Genomic DNA, 17044 nt, shown 5'->3' with positions numbered 1-17044 from the left:
ATGCTTTCTTCTGTTAATTTGTATCTGAGAGAGAGGTCCAATGAGGACATATTAGTTCCAATCTCCTTACAGTCCTCTATAAGGTATGTCTCTACATCCAATTCATAATTCTCTTTCAGGCTCAACTTAGGACTCCTTTCCTTCCCTTTGGGGCTAGTGTGACTGCTGAGTAGGTAAAGACACATGCCAAGACTCAGGCCTGAGTTTGATTCCTGGGACCCACAACATAGGAGAACCACGCTCAGCATGTTGACCCCCAACCTCCTTGAACATGAATGTGCTCTTGCTCTCTCTCTCTCTCTCTCTCTCTCTCTCTCTCTCTCTCTCTCTCTCTCTCCCTCCCTCCCTCCCTCCTTCTCTCTCTCTCTCTCACACACACACACACACACACACACACAAAATGAGACAAAATCTGCATTAGTATTATTTTGGCCAATGCCGTCCTCACACAGATTTATTTCCTTTATGATCATTAAGACTTAAACAGGTAGCTAAAAATACATAACCTCTGATTTTATAGACTCTAAAACATTAAGGTACAAAAAGTAAGTAAACATCTACAATTAGCAGGACACTTATGACATATAATTTCATGTGGAGGAAAACAGACAGAGAGGAATACAAATAAATTACAACCTGAAGACGTATTATAGCCTGAAGACATACATATATAAAAATTCCTTGGGTTATTTATTAGAACCTCCCCGAAAGGTGAATGTTGCTAGGACGCTATCAACAACGTGAGCACAATCTGACAGCATTGTCTTCCACTTCCAGGCGGGGCCACCAGCTTAAGAGGCACTAGACACAGCCAGCTTCTTCAGGTGATCCATGAACACCTGTAGGCTGACATCGTCTGTCAGGATGGGCGCTCCAGTTTCCTGAAATACAACCAGAACGGCTTACTAATAATGAACTCAACAGCCACTTACCATTCCCAAGCTGCTCAGTGACTCATGCGGTCACCTTTGTCCTGCAGCACTCCGAGCTGATGCCACTCATCAGAAACATGTTTTCCTCTAAGCCTTTCCTGAGACCTGCCATCCCTGCCCACTGCTGAGATGAGTATAGAGCTCTCTATCCCACCCCTTCTCCAAGCCCTACAGACCAGACATTATCTGCAGCTTGTCTCCCTCCAAGGCCTACACACCAGCAGCCCCTCACTCACAGGACACACCAAGGGCAGCACCACACCTATCTCTGAAGTGCTCTAACAGAAAGGTGTCACAGGCAAGGGAATGAATGATATCACCGTCAGATGCTATTTGTGATATCAGAACACGTTTATGAATTGATTAATGTTCCAAGGGGAAAAACTGGATAGAAATCTCAGTTTGTAGCAAGATATCAAATTTGTAAAGAACTAACATGCACAAGCCTAAAGTATTTAGTTTGTATCACCTTGAAGGTAGCTGGAAATAGTGGTGTGGGTAATTTATCTCTTTCTTTCCTAAAAGTCAATAATCATGAGCAAAAAAGGATGGGAACAGAGGTATGACAATCCCAAAGGTCCAAACCAATGACACAGCCATAGTCACAGGACAGAAGAGCCACAGAACATTTTTCTAAAAAGCAATGCCTTTATTAATGTCAGTTAAGGTAGATGTTACTGCAGAGAAAATTATTAGAGACACAGAAGGACAACCCACTAAGAAAACATAATGTTAAATATGAACACAGCAAACAGGGCTTCAAGGCACCTGAGGAAGGAACTAATGGAAAGAACAGAGGAAGAGATAAGCCGAGAGCTAGGGCTGGAAAACCCATCCACACACTCGCAGAATGACAAACAGCCAGTAAGGATAGATAAGAAGGCAGCGATGCCACCAACTATGACCAGACTGAATTAACACTGACAGAACATGCCAAATAGCTGCCCAGTGACTCTGGAATGGAAAGCAAAATGGATCATGTCCCCGGATCATAAAACAAACTTTAATAAATTTAAAAGAACTGAAATCGTAAAAAGTATGTTTCCAACCTAAATGGAATCTACACAGAAATCAGTAACAAGCAACAATGAAAACTCTGCATAGCTGGAAACCAAGCACCACAGCGAGACCCAGCAGCAGCAGCAGTGCTGACAGGGAGCAGCAGAGACAAGGAGGGAGATAAGCATCACGCTGACAGCCACCTGTTTATTTATTTATTCACTAATCACCTACTTATTTATTTATTTTCCATGTTTTACCTGCATGCATGTCTGTGTGCCTTGTGCATGCAGTGCCTTTGGAGGCCAGAAGAGGGCACTGGATCCCATAGGACTGGCGTTAAGGATGGCTGTGTCCCACCATATGGGTGCTGGGAACCAACTGGGATTCTCCTGAGGAGCAACCAGTGCTCTTCACTACTGAGCCAGTCTCTCCAGGCCCACACACCAACCATTTAAGCTCTATCAGCAGAGGAAAAGAGCTCTAAAGGAAACGGAAGCCAGCAGCAGAACAGAGGTCACCCAGGCTGAAAACAGAGATGGTGGAGAAAGTCAGGGAAACGAACGAACGAAGCGCTGGTACCTTTGAAGAAAAGCAAACTTCCAAACTCTAGCAGGCCAGGGGGAGGAGATGCAATTGACATAAGGAGTGGAGCTGGAATGTGATCACAGTCTATGGACAACTGAAGAGTGGGGTGTGTGTCTGCCTAACAAAAATTATTCCCCAGATCATACAACTGCCAAATTACTCAATATGGACAAGATAATTTGAAGGCCCCTGTCACTATTATAGAAAGTAAATTAGGAATCCAAAAGACATCTCAATGTTTTGACTGTTTTACTGGAAAATTTTAGTAAATTCTCAGGAGTTGGCCCCAGCATGATGGCACATGGCTTTAATCACAGGAACACTGAGCCGATTACTAGGTGGCAAATGATAACATGTGCCAAGTGGCAACGGTTATGAAAGGTAATATGAGAGGTCCCCATAGTAACGAAAATGTCTATATCACAGACACTATCCTGACCATAACATTGAATCATTATTTCTCAGAATGTAGCTATTAGTATAAAATTAGTTTCAGAGAATCTCTTTGTATAATAATGATTTGATTTTTCTGAGATAGGGTCTCAGTTTGTAGTCTTGGCTCGCCTAGAACTCAGAGACCCACTGGCCTCTGCCTGCAGAGTGCTGGGATTAAAAGCATGTGTCAACCATGTCCAACTTGTTGCATTAATTCTTACAACTGCAGATAAACTTATAGTTATCTCAACAGTCATGTTTAATTTTAAAACATTTTAAGGATCATTGAAAGAGAAAGAAATGATCTGGGAAATGATTAAGGAATGGAGTCAGGCTGACAGTGACCAGAAGGTAGATTAACAGGAGTAGAGACAGGAGACAGAACGTGAGACCATGTTCCATGTGCATGAGGAGAGCTGCAGAGAGGCCATGGTGGTGCATTCTACCCCTAACACAGTAAGCTGCACACAGGAGACCCGCATCGGGTGTGCCTGACTCACAACACAAGTACGTTACTTGCAGACCACATTCCCTACAAAATTCAAGTCATTCTGTCCCAGAACCAAAACAGGTCCAATCTATAGGCTCAAATAGGCCTTAAAGAAAAACAGATGGGCCTTCTCCCCAAATCCCCACAAGGCTTACCTGCCCCCAGGCATACAGGTTATTGTGTGTCTGAGATGGGTTAACTTTAGACAACAGGAACCGAGCCTTTAAAAAAATATTTTAAAAATTAAAAATAATATTAGTGTACAAAAAAGTAAAGATTTTACATTTCTTTATTTAAATTACTTTATTTTTTTTTTACTTTTTAGAAATCCTACTGCTTTTATCTTAAGCCCAGGCTCGCCACCTACAAATGATCTAAAAATACTAATAATCTTCTACTTCTGCATTAGTACATTCATTTAACAAGTCACCACTAGGCATGGTGAGGCACATGTCGGCGGTAGAGGTATGGGAATCACAAGTCCGAGACCAACCTGCAACTACCACATAGTGAGCCTCAGGCCAGCCTGGAAGTGAAATACACAGTTGAAACAAAACAAAACTCATAGCTGAGAGACCAACTGCATGGAACTTTATCCCACCACATACAACTGTAACCAGCCTGTTTACATTGATAGCTATAAAATGGGTCATGAAATAACAACAAAAAAATCCACTAGAGCTGGGACAGAGCTCACCCACCTGACTGCCGCCATGCTCTGTGTTGATATAACGTGGCATTGGGAAGCGTGCTTGCAGAATTTCTTGGGCATCATCCAGGGGCGCCTGAAGAAGGTGCTTGAAGTTTTCATACTCGGGCATGTCCTGGTATCCAGCCTTCCGCCACTGGGCTATGGTCTACACCAAAACAAACCAACCAAAACTGCTGCTGGGCACTGATAGCAGACTTCACTAACACTTGAGACATTTTTCCACGAGCACCATCCAAAGCAGGTGAAAAAAGTCTATGACAGCTGGTGTTAACTGTCCACCTGACTAATTCACCTAAAGACTGGCCTCTAGGCACCAAGCCTGGTGACTGAAGTTTGACCCCAGGACTCAGTGGTGAGTGGAGAAAGCAGCCGGCTTACAAGGTGTCCTCTGACCACATTCCCACTGGAATGTAACTGCCCCAGGACGAAGATGGTGGAAAGATAGAGATGACTCAACCAAGCTGTACCATAGTCATAGAGATTCACAAACATCCACACACAATAAATTGAAGTAAACAACAGGAAAAAAAGAAACGGATGACACCCTTACCTCACCAAGGTAAATGACAATTTGGAAGAAAGTATCCATCAGCAGAATTCTGTCAGCTAGAATGCTACTGCTGTCCAGGAGTACAGGCTATGGAAAGACAGATGGCATTGGTCTTCCCGCTACACAGCCATCCCTCCAACCCCATATGCACACGCCTACAAAACAGCCAGGAAGCCCTTTGCAAATGGTTCCAGCACAAGGCTTCCCCTCATCACACAATGCCACCTTCCTTCCACTCTCCAAACTGGTAACTGGGCCTCATGCATTCAAGGCCAGCTCTCTACCAACCCTGAATTCTCTTGCAGAAGTTCATTTTTTGTTTCTTTCCATAAAACTTTCTTTGTATACATAGTCATATTTTTCTCAGATACTTCACAAGGGTTGGAATTACTGGGCAAAATATGTGAACTCATAACATTGTGGTTTTCAAGGTTTTTTTGTTTTGATTTGGTTTGATTTTTTGTTTGTTTGTTTTTTAAGTTTATTCTTACTTTCCACACACCCATACAAAAAGCTTTATCTTTTAACTTTTCCTATTTTTTTTAAATACTCAAAAACAACACAAAGTTACTATAAACTCAACATTTTGTTTACTGTTCTGCCCTAAGACTGTATTTGATGAAGGAAAATTACAAAACCAAAACCCCTCGTGATTCAGTCATGGCATTCTGAGGAAAGCGCGTATGTCCGTTCGGCCTTACCTCTGGTGGTCCGTGGAAGGAGTAAGAATAGAGAATGGGCTGGATCATAATGAGGGACTGAGTCAGATCCTGCCGGGCAAAATGGTGTCTATAATAGGAGGACTCATCAGGACTGTTGTTAAATACTTGAAGAAATGGAGATCTTCTCAGATGGAACATGAACTGCATTTACAAAAGCAAAGGAGTGAGTCAGATGAATACATCTGTGATGCTGGACACGCAGGACTCTTCAGCTCTACTCTGCATCTCTAAAACATGAGCCTGAACACAGAAAAAGATGTGTGCGTTCACAGAGAAACAAAGAGGTGCAGCAGAGCTGGCAGAAGAGGGAAATAGAGAGTGCCTTCTACTGGACACACAATTCAAGGTGGCTTTTACTCGTCTTGTGGCATAACAATGTTGTGTGTCTGGCCTCAAATCTGAGACCCTCCTGCCTCAGCCCTCCAAGTGCTGGAATGAAGTGTGTGTCACCACATTTGGCTCAGTACTAGGATAATATTATTGTGCACTTTGTAAGAATGTCTTTGTATTATTCAAATGCTGATTTCTGTGCCCTAGAGAGTTGAGTGTGTGTGTGTGTGTGTGTGTGTGTGTGTGTGTGTGTGTGTGCCTATGTCATTGTATGTCATATATGGGCACACAATTAGGCTACAATAAGATGTTAGGTCTTAGAGCTAAAGCTACAAGTGGTTTTGAGCCACTAAATATAGGTGCTGGGAACCCAGTTTAGGTCCTTGAAAGAGCAGCAACCGTTGTATGTATGAGCCATTTGTCCAGCCTCCAGCTAAAATTCTTTTGTTTGTTTTTGGTTTGGTTTTTAAGAGCTCCCACATGAAGGAGCACAGTCTGGAAGGCAGCAGCTGTGAAGGCTTTTCGTCTACAGAGCATTCTAAGAAAGCAGTCAGGAGCCAGAGAGCTAGGTCAGAGTCCTCCTCAGCCAGTCAGCAGTGGAGGTGATTCTGGGAAAGCTGCACACTTTTGGTGCCTCAGTTTCCTTACCTGTAAACTACAGAATTAGGTTTATTCTCAAGTGCTTATTCTGCAAATGGGAGTGGCTGTCACGATTATTACTAAGAACCTTAATTTAATATTTGGAACCTTAGGATGCTTCTACTTCTCGAGGCTCATCTTCATAGACATTTTAGAGTTAGCCAGAGTCAGCCTGCCCTGCCATCAGGTCATCGCTGTCCTTCTCTCTGCAGACCTGATCCTTTCCCTAGCCTGCAAGCTGTGTCCTGAGCGCTCTCACATGCATGCCTGCTGTTCCTGCTCTCCTGTGGTCCTCTGCTCCCTACGGCTTCATCCTCCTCCCTGAACGCAGTGGGACTCCCTTACACTGGAGCTCAAACCTCAAAGCCTCAACTGTGCTCTTCCTCCTGGGCCTATTTTCTTTGGGAACAGATACTCTCTTGAGTAAGTCCCTGCAGAATACAGGGCCTCTCCAGTACAGGAATCCTGAAGGGTAGAGGCTCGGGTGGGATCCAGTGGATCCAGGTGGTGGGAATACCCAGAAAAGCTCCGGGTCTGTGGCTTCTCACAGTGGCTTCTGATGGAGAGTAGCCCATGAAAGGATAGGATTTCATAGCTTTAAAGAGATTTCAAATCACTACTCTAGACCAACTCTTCCCTTCTAAAGATGAGGTAACAAAGACTCACAGAGGTCTCAGACCTAAGGTCAGCAGCAGCAGCAACAGCGCCAGTGCTGACTCTACTCTAACTGCCAGCCCACAGCTCTTTCTCACTTATCACCAACTGCTCAGACGCAGGCACCTCAAAGTCCCGGGACGCAGATATTGGCTGCTTACACATACAAAGCACCATCTAAGTGCTATACACTCGGTTGGCATCAGCAGAGGTTCAGAAGAGATGTGAAAGCCTGTTACTATATTCAGTCTCAAACCATAAGTCTTCCTTTACTCCCAAACATGAGAAGTTAAGTTCTAACGATTTATTCTTCTGTAATTATCTTTAAAAGCATATTTCTTACTTACCTGAGGATACAGAGAAAAGGAGTCTGACAATCTGAAAGACGTAGGGTCTTCTTTGTTATACTGCCCAAACTTCTGACACTGTTGAAAGAAAATAAGGAAAGAAAGACTCTAAGTTAGTGTCACCTAGAAAAGTCCCAGACCAGGGCTGGAGAGATGGCTCTGAGGTTAAGAGCACTCACTGCGCTTCCAGCAGACCTGGGTTCAATTCCCACATGGTAGCTCACAACTATCTCTAACTCCAGTTCCACGGGATCCAACATTATCACACAAACATACATGCAGGCAAAACACAGATGCAAATAAAATAAATAAACTAAAAGTCCCAAACAAAAGAACTATGTAGTATGCTACTTCTCATGAATTATAGACTAGCTCTCAGGCATGAAGGGTAGACAAACTACCAGGTCTTGTTAAAACACATATTTTGCATGCTAAGGACCCTAAACTTATCCTGAGTTTGAAGGGGGAGGGGATTCTCTGGGTATGCCCACCACCTGGATCTACTGGACTCTACCAGAGCCTCTACCCTCAGGGTTCCTGTGATGGAAATGAACTCAGGTCCCCTGGAAGACTAATACACACATCTAGCTACTGAGCCATCTCTCTCACCGGACTCTTTGACTTCAATTTTATGTACTTGTTTCTTAGGGTTTCAGCAGTTCTTTCAGAACCTTCTTTCCTTCTTCCCAAATGTCACTCCATTCCTACTGCACTGCCTCCACAGCGCAGAGATTGCAGCCCTACATAACCACATTTGGCTTCTTCTGTCTGTTTTCTCTCTCCTAGTCAGACTCGGATAAATACATAAAAACTATTTCCCTGAACTCACTGTGCCTGGACTCCAATTTCTTCTTCTTCTTCTTTTTTTTTTTTTCCTTTCTTCTTCTTCTTTTTTTTTTTTTTTTTTTTTTTTTTTTTAATTTTGTTTTGTTTTGTTCAAGACATGGCTTCTCTGTGTAGCCCTGGCTGTCCTGGAACTCACTCTGTAGACCAGGCTGGCCTCGAACTCAGAAACCCGCCTGCCTCTGCCTCCCGAGTGCTGGGATTAAAGGCGTGCGCCACCACTGCCTGGCTGGAGTCCAATTTCTAAAGTCTCCTTTTAATCTCTTAGGGTACAAGGCCATAGCAACGAGCAGCAACTCCTCTACTCAGCTTTTAGCACACATAGATTTGCACCACTCCCCAATTTCCATATTGTTTCCTACACAGTGCAATGTCAGCCCTCAAATGAAAACGAACACTTAACACGTCTTTCATATCTAGTGTTTGGCCGAGAGTGAGCAACTGTTACAGTCTTGCTGCCTGACTACATAAGTGATAGGGTCTGGGACTGGAGACTGTTACAGTCTTGCTGCCTGACTACATAAGTGATAGGGTCTGGGACTGGAGAGAAGTCTCAGTGGTTAAGAGCACTTGAGGAAGCCTGGGGTGCACGTCCCAGAACAAGACAGCAGTTGGCAATCTCCCATAACCTCAGTTCCAAGAAGATCCAACCTTCTTCATCCCTCCACAGGGAACATATTCCTACACACATACGCTCTGGCATGTGCACATACAAGTACAAGAATAAATACTTTTAAAACATAAAACAGAATAGGCTTAAGTGGGAGTTTTCTTTTCAAAGGTAGAAGAGACACGAAGACTGAACTCAATGTGCTGTCCCCATCTTACCAGTCTGATGAGTTGCCGATCCAGCCACCGAAGCACGTCAGGCCCCTCCTCTGACTCTGCGCGGAACACTCCAAGCCGTGCCATCAGGACTGCTGCGGCCTCCTGGTCAAATGCTGCTTCTATGTGCCTCAGCTGACTCTGTGCATCTGCCCAACTGACAAGCAGAGTTAGTACCACACTCCTGACTGGAAACTACCAAGGCCAGATCTCCACTAGGAGATTCCGTTCCATTGTCCAAGACCAGGCTGCCCTGCATTTTTGTTAAGGGAAATTTGATAACCATTTCAGTCACTCTCAGGTGCTGGCTGACGGCTAAAGAACAACAGAAAAACTTTCCCATAATCCACCAGATGCAACAGTAGACACCCAAAAGGTAAGTAAGCCTTAATTTGGACTGCCTTCCTTCAGGCTAATCCTTATGAAAATCTGAGCATTTACAACTTCAGCTCTGTCTGTCACCTTGACACAACTTAGAATCAGCTGGGAAGAAAGTCTCACTCAGGGATGCATGCCTATAAGGGTTTTTTTTTTTTTCCTTTCCCTCTTTTTAAAAAAATTTTATTTTTTGTTTATGTGTGTGTACAGATGCCCTTCAAATTAAGAAGAGGGGGTTGGCGAGATGGCTCAGTGGTTAAGAGCACCGACTGTTCTCCCGGAGGTCCTGAGTTCAAATCCCAGCAACCACATAGTGGCTCACAACCATCCATAATGAGATCTGATGCCCTCTTCTGGTGTGTCTGAAGACAGCAACAGTGTACTTGGATATAACAATAAGTAAATATTTAAAAAAAATAGAAGCCTTGTTTTAAAAAAAAAAGAAGAGGGAGTTGGGTGTCTGAAACCATTACAGGCAGCTGTGAACCACACAGCATGGGTGCTAGAAACCCAACTCCAGCCCTCTGCATGAGCAAGTGGTCTTAACGACCGAGCTATCTCTCTAAGCTACATTTTGCTGTTGCTGCTTTAATTTTTATTTTTTCTTCACGGGGCGAGAAGGCCCAACCCACTGTGGGTGGTGCCATTCGCTGGGTTTGGGTTGCAGACTGTGGAAGAGTGGAAGACATGTTTGAGTAGCAGGCACATGTTTATTCTCAGTCTATGGATTGACTGTAAATGTGAGCAGCTCCCTCAAGCTTCTGCCACCGTGACCTATCCTCTGTAATGAACTATAACCTGGACTTGTGAGCTAAAATAAACCCTTTCGGGACCTGACATCGCTTTTAGTCGGGGTACTTTATCATGGCACAAGAAATGAACTATGATCGACTAGAACACAGATCACAGAAGAACCAGCATCATTTTTCATTGACAAATGGGGAAATTTAAATGGAAATGAGATATTACTACTTGTATTTAAATATTAATATCATCCACTATTAGTGAGATAGCAGGGTACTTACCATACTGAGGAGAGAACAAATCACTAAGGATAGCAGTTTTTCAGTATCTAAAATTTCAATTCTATGAAATGACTATGACTGACAAGAAATATATTTGGGTCTGCGGGTATAGTTCTATGGTAAAGTGAGAGAGCATGAGAGACAGGCCCTGGTTCAGTCCCCAGTAATATAGAGAATAATATCATGGGAGCGGGGGTGGATATTTGCATGTGCAAATACCTAAAAATAAATACAAAAAGCAGCACTGCTGGAGTAGCACCTGAAGTCCCTTTAACAACAGCGTCATCCCATACAAACTGTGCAATAGCATGTGACCACTAAATAAACAAGACAGGATATACACACCAAAGATAAACACACACAGACTTAAGTACACAGACATAAGAAATAAGCTGCAATACATATATGGTAGAAGCAGCCCAGAAGCAGGGGTGTGCAGTTAAATGTACATAGATTTAACTCTGGGAAGGGTAAGTAGTTATTTCTCACTATCTACTGGGGACAGATTCCAGGACCCACTTCCCTCAGATATAATGTCACTGATATAAAATGGCGTAGTTCACCTGGGCATGGTAAAACATGTCTTTAACCCCAACACTCGGGAGGCAGAGACAGGCAGATCTCTGTGATTTCAAGGCCAGCCTGGTCTACACAGTAAGTTCCAAGCCAGCCAGGGATACACAGTGAGATTCTATCTCAAAAAGTAAATATATATATAGTATCATGGTATTTGTAAACATCTAAATAGACTGTCCTACATACACTCATTCATCTCTACATTACCACTGACAACCTAAATGCTATATAAATAGCTGTTAAACTGCATTGTTTATTGTTGTTTATTACCACTGACAACCTAAATGCTATATAAATAGCTGTTAAACTGCATTGTTTATGGAATTTTTTTCTTTAAAGTCCCTACATGTTCAGTATAGATGTAATGTCAAACAATACTTTCCCTTCCGGTATGGTTAAACTTATGGTTATGAGAGACGGATACTGAGGCCAACTGCACTTATGTTCTGTTTACACCTTTAACAAGATGCATGATTCACTTAATCTAGCAAACAAAACAATAAAAAATAATTTTCAGTGAACTCTATTCCTCCTGAAATCCGCTTTCTTCTTGGTAAGTATGTAAAGGTTCACTTGGGTTAACCAAAAATGGCTGATCAGTGAGTGAGTGACGAGCTGGGAGAACCATCTAAGGAAGCAGAAAAGTAAACTCAAAGCAATTAAACCGCTCACAGGAACCCATCAGCCTTGGTCAAGAAGAAAGACACAAGACACTCACTTGCGGGCAATGGTGGTCACTCGGATGCGCTTCTGAGTGCTGGAATGCTGATACTGTGTGACAAACTGGATGGCACCTCTGCCTCCCTGGGGAACTGGAGCATTGTGCTGCAGGGTGAAAGGCCACACATCTGGTTACTGTCACAGGCATGACTTAAAGATGGTCCTCCTAAAGCACTGAGGTAAGGTTCTGGCACATTTTCAATGTACACTTAGGACCTGCACGTTCTATGGTATCACTGTATATAAGTCTTATCTAAGAGGCAGAGGGGAGGGGGGAAGGAGGAACATTAGCACATTCAAATGAATTGGGGCTGAGTATGTAGCTCGGTGACAGAGCACGTGCATACAATACATGAGCCTTGGGTTCAGTCCCCATATCAGAAGGAATAACAGCAAACCAGCTGATGAATTGCTGCTGAACTATTTAGAGATGAAAACCACAGATGACTGCAAGTTGCTCTGAGACATCAAAAATAAGCCAGGTGTGGCGATGCACACTTGTGATCCCAGAACTCTGAATATGGAAGCAGAAGGATCAGGAGCTCAAAGCCACGCTGGCCTACAAGACACCCTGTCTCATCTCCCCTCCACCCACAGGAGCACACAAAATAAAATGCAGATATTAACAATGCAACTGCAGTAAAACAGGTTATAGAGTCTAAATAGTAGTTTTGCAGGTGTTAAGCGTATAAGTCTATCAAATATTCATAACAAAATATTGGGGAAAGACTGATTCCCTCAAAAATTCATGAGTTATGATGACTAAGAAAAGCCAGTACTCATCTCAGGACCTTGTCAGATCAACAATAAAGGAACAAAGTAATTTGCTGCTTGAGTCTAACTAAATGCTGGAGGGAATTTTTAAAAGAGCACACCAATTTAACACAACACCTAATAGGATACCAAAGGTGCCTAGATAGGGAGAGAGCACCTCCTAATGAATCAGAAGAGACTCTAACATGGAGAAAACTGCTACACACCTGATTGACAACTTCAAAGTAGATGCCAAGAGTAGATGAGGGATCCAGGCCACAGATCTTCCACTGACTTGTGCCACCAACACCAAGCTCCTAGGATGAGACGGGAATTTCAAAAATAAACCCCGAGGAATTAAAAGTACCAATGAGCAGGGTAGGTCACATTTGGACATTTGTTCCAAGCCAAAACTTTAAATTCTAGTAAAACCATCTAGAAAATGTGTAATTACAAACAAGGAGTCTTAATGCTTACATTTATAGTACTTTTTAAATTAAAATTTTATACTGGCACTCTAAATCATTTTAATACATCATATATATATAACATAAATACAGCATATAATACTGAAGTCAACAAAGAACTGAGAAGGAATTAGTCTGAAAGCTGCATTTGCTTTTTCCATCACTAACAGAACAAAAAGCAGAACTGCAGATCAACTGGACATATGGACAGACCGAAGCTTTAAGTGGATTCTGGCTTTATCATTAAACCTAACTTCATTTACTCAAGCACAGGGAGGAGAGTAACAGCTTAAAGACCACTGTGCGGAAGGAAGCAGATGCCCCAAGACCGTAGATCCTCTAGAGAAGATATCCAGTACTGCTTCAACATCAGTGTCTGGAAACAAAAGCACAGAAACAGCAAGAAGGGACCAAAAGGCGAGGGCTAGGCTGGGTCCTGAGAAGCGAAGTCTGTGCAACTGAAAGCGACACTGCTGGGCCTGGCAAAGCTACAGAGAGCAGTCAGGAGCACAGTGGGGAGAGCGCAGGCCAAGCAACTGTACTAGATGCTGCGGTGAGATGACTGTTCATTTTCTCAGACTTGACGACAAGGAATTGGTAGAACATCCTTATTTTTAGGACTGTATTACGTAAGAACCAAGTGTCATGGCATCTGAAAATTATTACCAAAGGTTTCTGTAAGTAATGTTGGTAAAGCAGACATGCCAGGAGATCATAGCCACACAGTGGGCGACTGCGGCACCAGCAGCTGTGGGACGCTGCCAATACCACACAGTGATGCTGGAGGGTGGGTACCCAGGAACACACTGCACTCTTCCCCGACCGTCGGATGCTGAAGCTGTGCTCTCCTGAACCCCGAAAGCATCCGCACCCTCCAATCAAAACTTTCAATGCTGATTCAAATGGAAGACTAATCAGTGTGTGCAATTTTTTAAGGAATCTTTTTTTTTTTTTTTTTTTTTTTTAAAGATTTATTTATTTATTATATGTAAGTACACTGTAGCTGTCCTCAGACACTCCAGAAGAGGGAGTCAGATCACGTTACGGATGGTTGTGAGCCACCATGTGGTTGCTGGAATTTGAACTCTGGACCTTCGGAAGAGCAGTCGGGTGCTCTTACCCACTGAGCCATCTCACCAGCCCTTAAGGAATCTTTTTAAAACTACTGCAGGCAGCTTCGTCAGGGAGACTTTCAAGCCCACAGAAAGTATTCTGTGTGGGGCAGCCTTCCAAAGCCCTCCCAAGCAAACAGGAGTGGTGCAAGTCACTTAGCACACTGAGATAGATAACGGTCAGGTGGGCTTTGGGGCAGAAACTGTCTCATCTAAGGACTACCGAGGTGTTTATACAAAGAGTAACCCCCTGCCAAGTGCCGCAAAACTGTCATTTATATAGTCCCTGTCAATGTCTGCTCTGACATACAAGAGATAATGGGGCCGGTGGTGGTGCACGCCTTGAATCCCAGCACTTGGGAGACAGAGGCAGGCAGACTTCTGAGTTCGAGGCCAGCCTGGTCTACACAGTAAGTTCCAGGACAGCCAGGTCTATACAGAGAAACCCTGTCTCAAAAACAAAACAAAACAAAACAAAACAAACAAACAACAACAAAGAGATAATGGACAGCTTGTATAAGGCTCCAATGTGTTCTTGTCCTAAGTGTGTCACCTGACCAACCTCATTCAATCCTAACATTTTTTTAAAGATTTATTTATTTACTTATTATATACAGCGTTCTGCATATATATCTGCATGTCAGAAGAGGGAGCCAGATCTCATTATATATGGTTGTGAGTCACCATGTGGTTGCTGGGAATTGAACTCAGGACCTCTGGAAGAGCAGCCAGTGCTCTCGACCTCTGAGCCATCTCTCCAGCCCAATCACAACATTCTTAAGTAGGTGCTGCTATTTTCCCATTTTCTAAAAACACTGAACTATAAAGTGTTAAGAATTGTACCCAGGCCACTCAGCAAGTAGTAGCTATGCACCCTAAATCTACAACAGCTCTGTAGTCCACCGTCCCACTGCGGATGACAAGAAGGGAAGAGCATGACTATGTAACTACACCCCAGGATACCTCAGAGGCTTCACTGATACAATTTTATGGGGGGAAAAAAAAACTCTTGCATTCAAAAAGACTGGACTTTTGCTAGACCTCACAGCCAAATACACCTCTTGGCCACAGGTTCTCCTACTGTGTAATCAGTCTGTTGAAGTGCAACCTTAAAATAAGAATGTAACAACCAACCTTACTTGCCTGGGATAGCCCATGAATCAGCTTTTACAACCTAAATTAATACACAGATTTAATCCTAAGTTATAAACTCTTCCATGCCACTGACCCAGAGTAATATATATGTGTATACATGTATACATGTTGCTGACAACAGCCAACAATATTGGAAACAACCTTATACAACAAATATTCACCATATATCTTAGAAACAACATACAGACACAGCTTGTTTGCAGTAAGTACTGAGTGTTTCTGGGTTACCTGGGGTCAGTAAAATGACCTCCCCCCTTGTAAAACTGCTAGTTAGTTCTGTAAAGAAGCCCTCACTCCTTCTCCATGGGATCTTCCTGTGTTGTTCATACAGAACAGAGACAGACAGAGGGAAGGGAGACACTGACAGCATTCAGACAGGCAAAGACACAGACACCCATGGAGATTACAGGTAGGCCAGTAACTATGGACAGACAGAAGATACAGAGAGAGAAGTAAAGAGCTGAAACTTGGGCTTGCTCTGGGTCAAATTAATCAAAGAGGAAGTCTGTAATTTCATCCCTTGATGCAACACTCACTGATACATTTTCATACTGAGGTTATACTCAGTGCATGTAACCAATGCAGAAGAGACCTCATAAATCAGACACTGTGTCTGTTGGCAGCTAAAACATACTCACAGCATGTGGGCCATCAGCAACGCCACTTATCCAAAAGGACGCCTGCACTTTGCTCTTACATACGAACAGTGCGTATGCATCTGTATCATCCACTGTCCAACCAACTAAGTGGCCTAAGCTCATTATCAGCTTATAGAGACGGGGTACCAACTCTAAGTTACGAAGTACACAGGTTACTGTGGAAGAATTCTGAATGTCTGCCTTTGCTGTAGGGAATTGCTCTTTGTTCTCAGTAAGATAGCATCCACGTATCAGATGTAGTGGGACAAACCTGAGATATGGGTCCTCTGGGTCAGCTTCAACCCTGTGTATGGGTTAACTTAACCTCCCTGGCTCCATGTTTCCTTCTCTGGTCAAAGACAAATCAACGGGCAGAAGAAATGACACTACCTTTTGGAGTTGTCATCAGTGAGTGTTACAGCTCCTCTCAGACAAGTACACCTCCCAGGTACCACAATGCAAGATCGTCAGGGTTTGGCTTAGCTAATGAGTTTACCCCAGGGCAAGTGAGGAGGGGGGTTTTCCTTACATTTTCTGACACGCATGGCCCTTTCACATTCAGAGACACGCATGGACCAATGGCTCCTGCAATCTTCAGTTCCCGAGAGGTCTAAAACAAATCACACAATAAGTTAAGAGCTAGCCTGCTGCCACCATGATCACAATAAAAGCTTAGAGGAAAATTTCCAGAGGAAATCTCTAATGGATTACACTATCTAAAAGCCCACTCAGGCTTTTCCAAGAATGCTAGAAGCTGATTAAAGCTTCAACAAAATCTACCTTAGAAAATACATCAAGATGCCGGGCGTGGTGCTGCACGCCTTTAATCTCAGCAGTTGGGAGGCAGAGGCAGGCAGATTTCTGAGTTCAAGGCCAGCCTGGTCTACAGAGTGAGTTCCAGGACAGCCAGGGCTGCACAGAGAAACCCTGTCACGAAAAAAAAAAAAAAAATCATAAGACCAGGTGTAATGATACAGTACTAATACTCCACAGGCTAGGGCAAAAGAGAAGAGTTTAAGGCCAGCCTAGCTGTACAGTGAATTTGTGGTCAGCTTGAGCTCATGAGACTGTCTCAAAATCAAAACAAATAAGACAAAGTTTATCTGTCTGACTTGAAGCAGGATGCCCAAGAAGTAGCTGGGACTAACCTGGAA

General features: G+C 43.3%; 1 protein-coding gene across 8 annotated transcripts in view; it reads right to left on the bottom strand.

Annotated features, from left to right (window-relative positions):
• Window positions 1-413: 413 nt before the first annotated feature.
• Window positions 414-17044, bottom strand: part of Sec23b (SEC23 homolog B, COPII coat complex component) — a 34525-nt gene continuing 17894 nt past the window's right edge. For 7 of the 8 annotated variants that reach the window (NM_001355379.1, NM_001355380.1, NM_019787.4 and 4 more), the window contains 10 exons: window positions 16420-16500; window positions 12746-12835; window positions 11764-11870; window positions 9070-9223; window positions 7399-7476; window positions 5408-5569; window positions 4707-4793; window positions 4146-4301; window positions 3600-3665; window positions 414-881 (listed from right to left, as the gene is read on the bottom strand). In NM_001355379.1, coding sequence (NP_001342308.1) covers window positions 792-881; window positions 3600-3665; window positions 4146-4301; window positions 4707-4793; window positions 5408-5569; window positions 7399-7476; window positions 9070-9223; window positions 11764-11870; window positions 12746-12835; window positions 16420-16500 — 1071 coding nt within the window. In that variant the 3' untranslated portion in view covers window positions 414-791. The remainder of the gene's footprint in view (window positions 882-3599; window positions 3666-4145; window positions 4302-4706; window positions 4794-5407; window positions 5570-7398; window positions 7477-9069; window positions 9224-11763; window positions 11871-12745; window positions 12836-16419; window positions 16501-17044) is intronic. The other variant, XM_030251678.1, reaches the window with a different exon arrangement.

Source organism: Mus musculus, chromosome 2 (genome assembly GCF_000001635.26).
Source record: "Mus musculus strain C57BL/6J chromosome 2, GRCm38.p6 C57BL/6J".
Lineage (NCBI taxonomy): Eukaryota > Metazoa > Chordata > Mammalia > Rodentia > Muridae > Mus > Mus musculus.
This window is presented reverse-complemented; position numbering and strand designations above follow the sequence as displayed.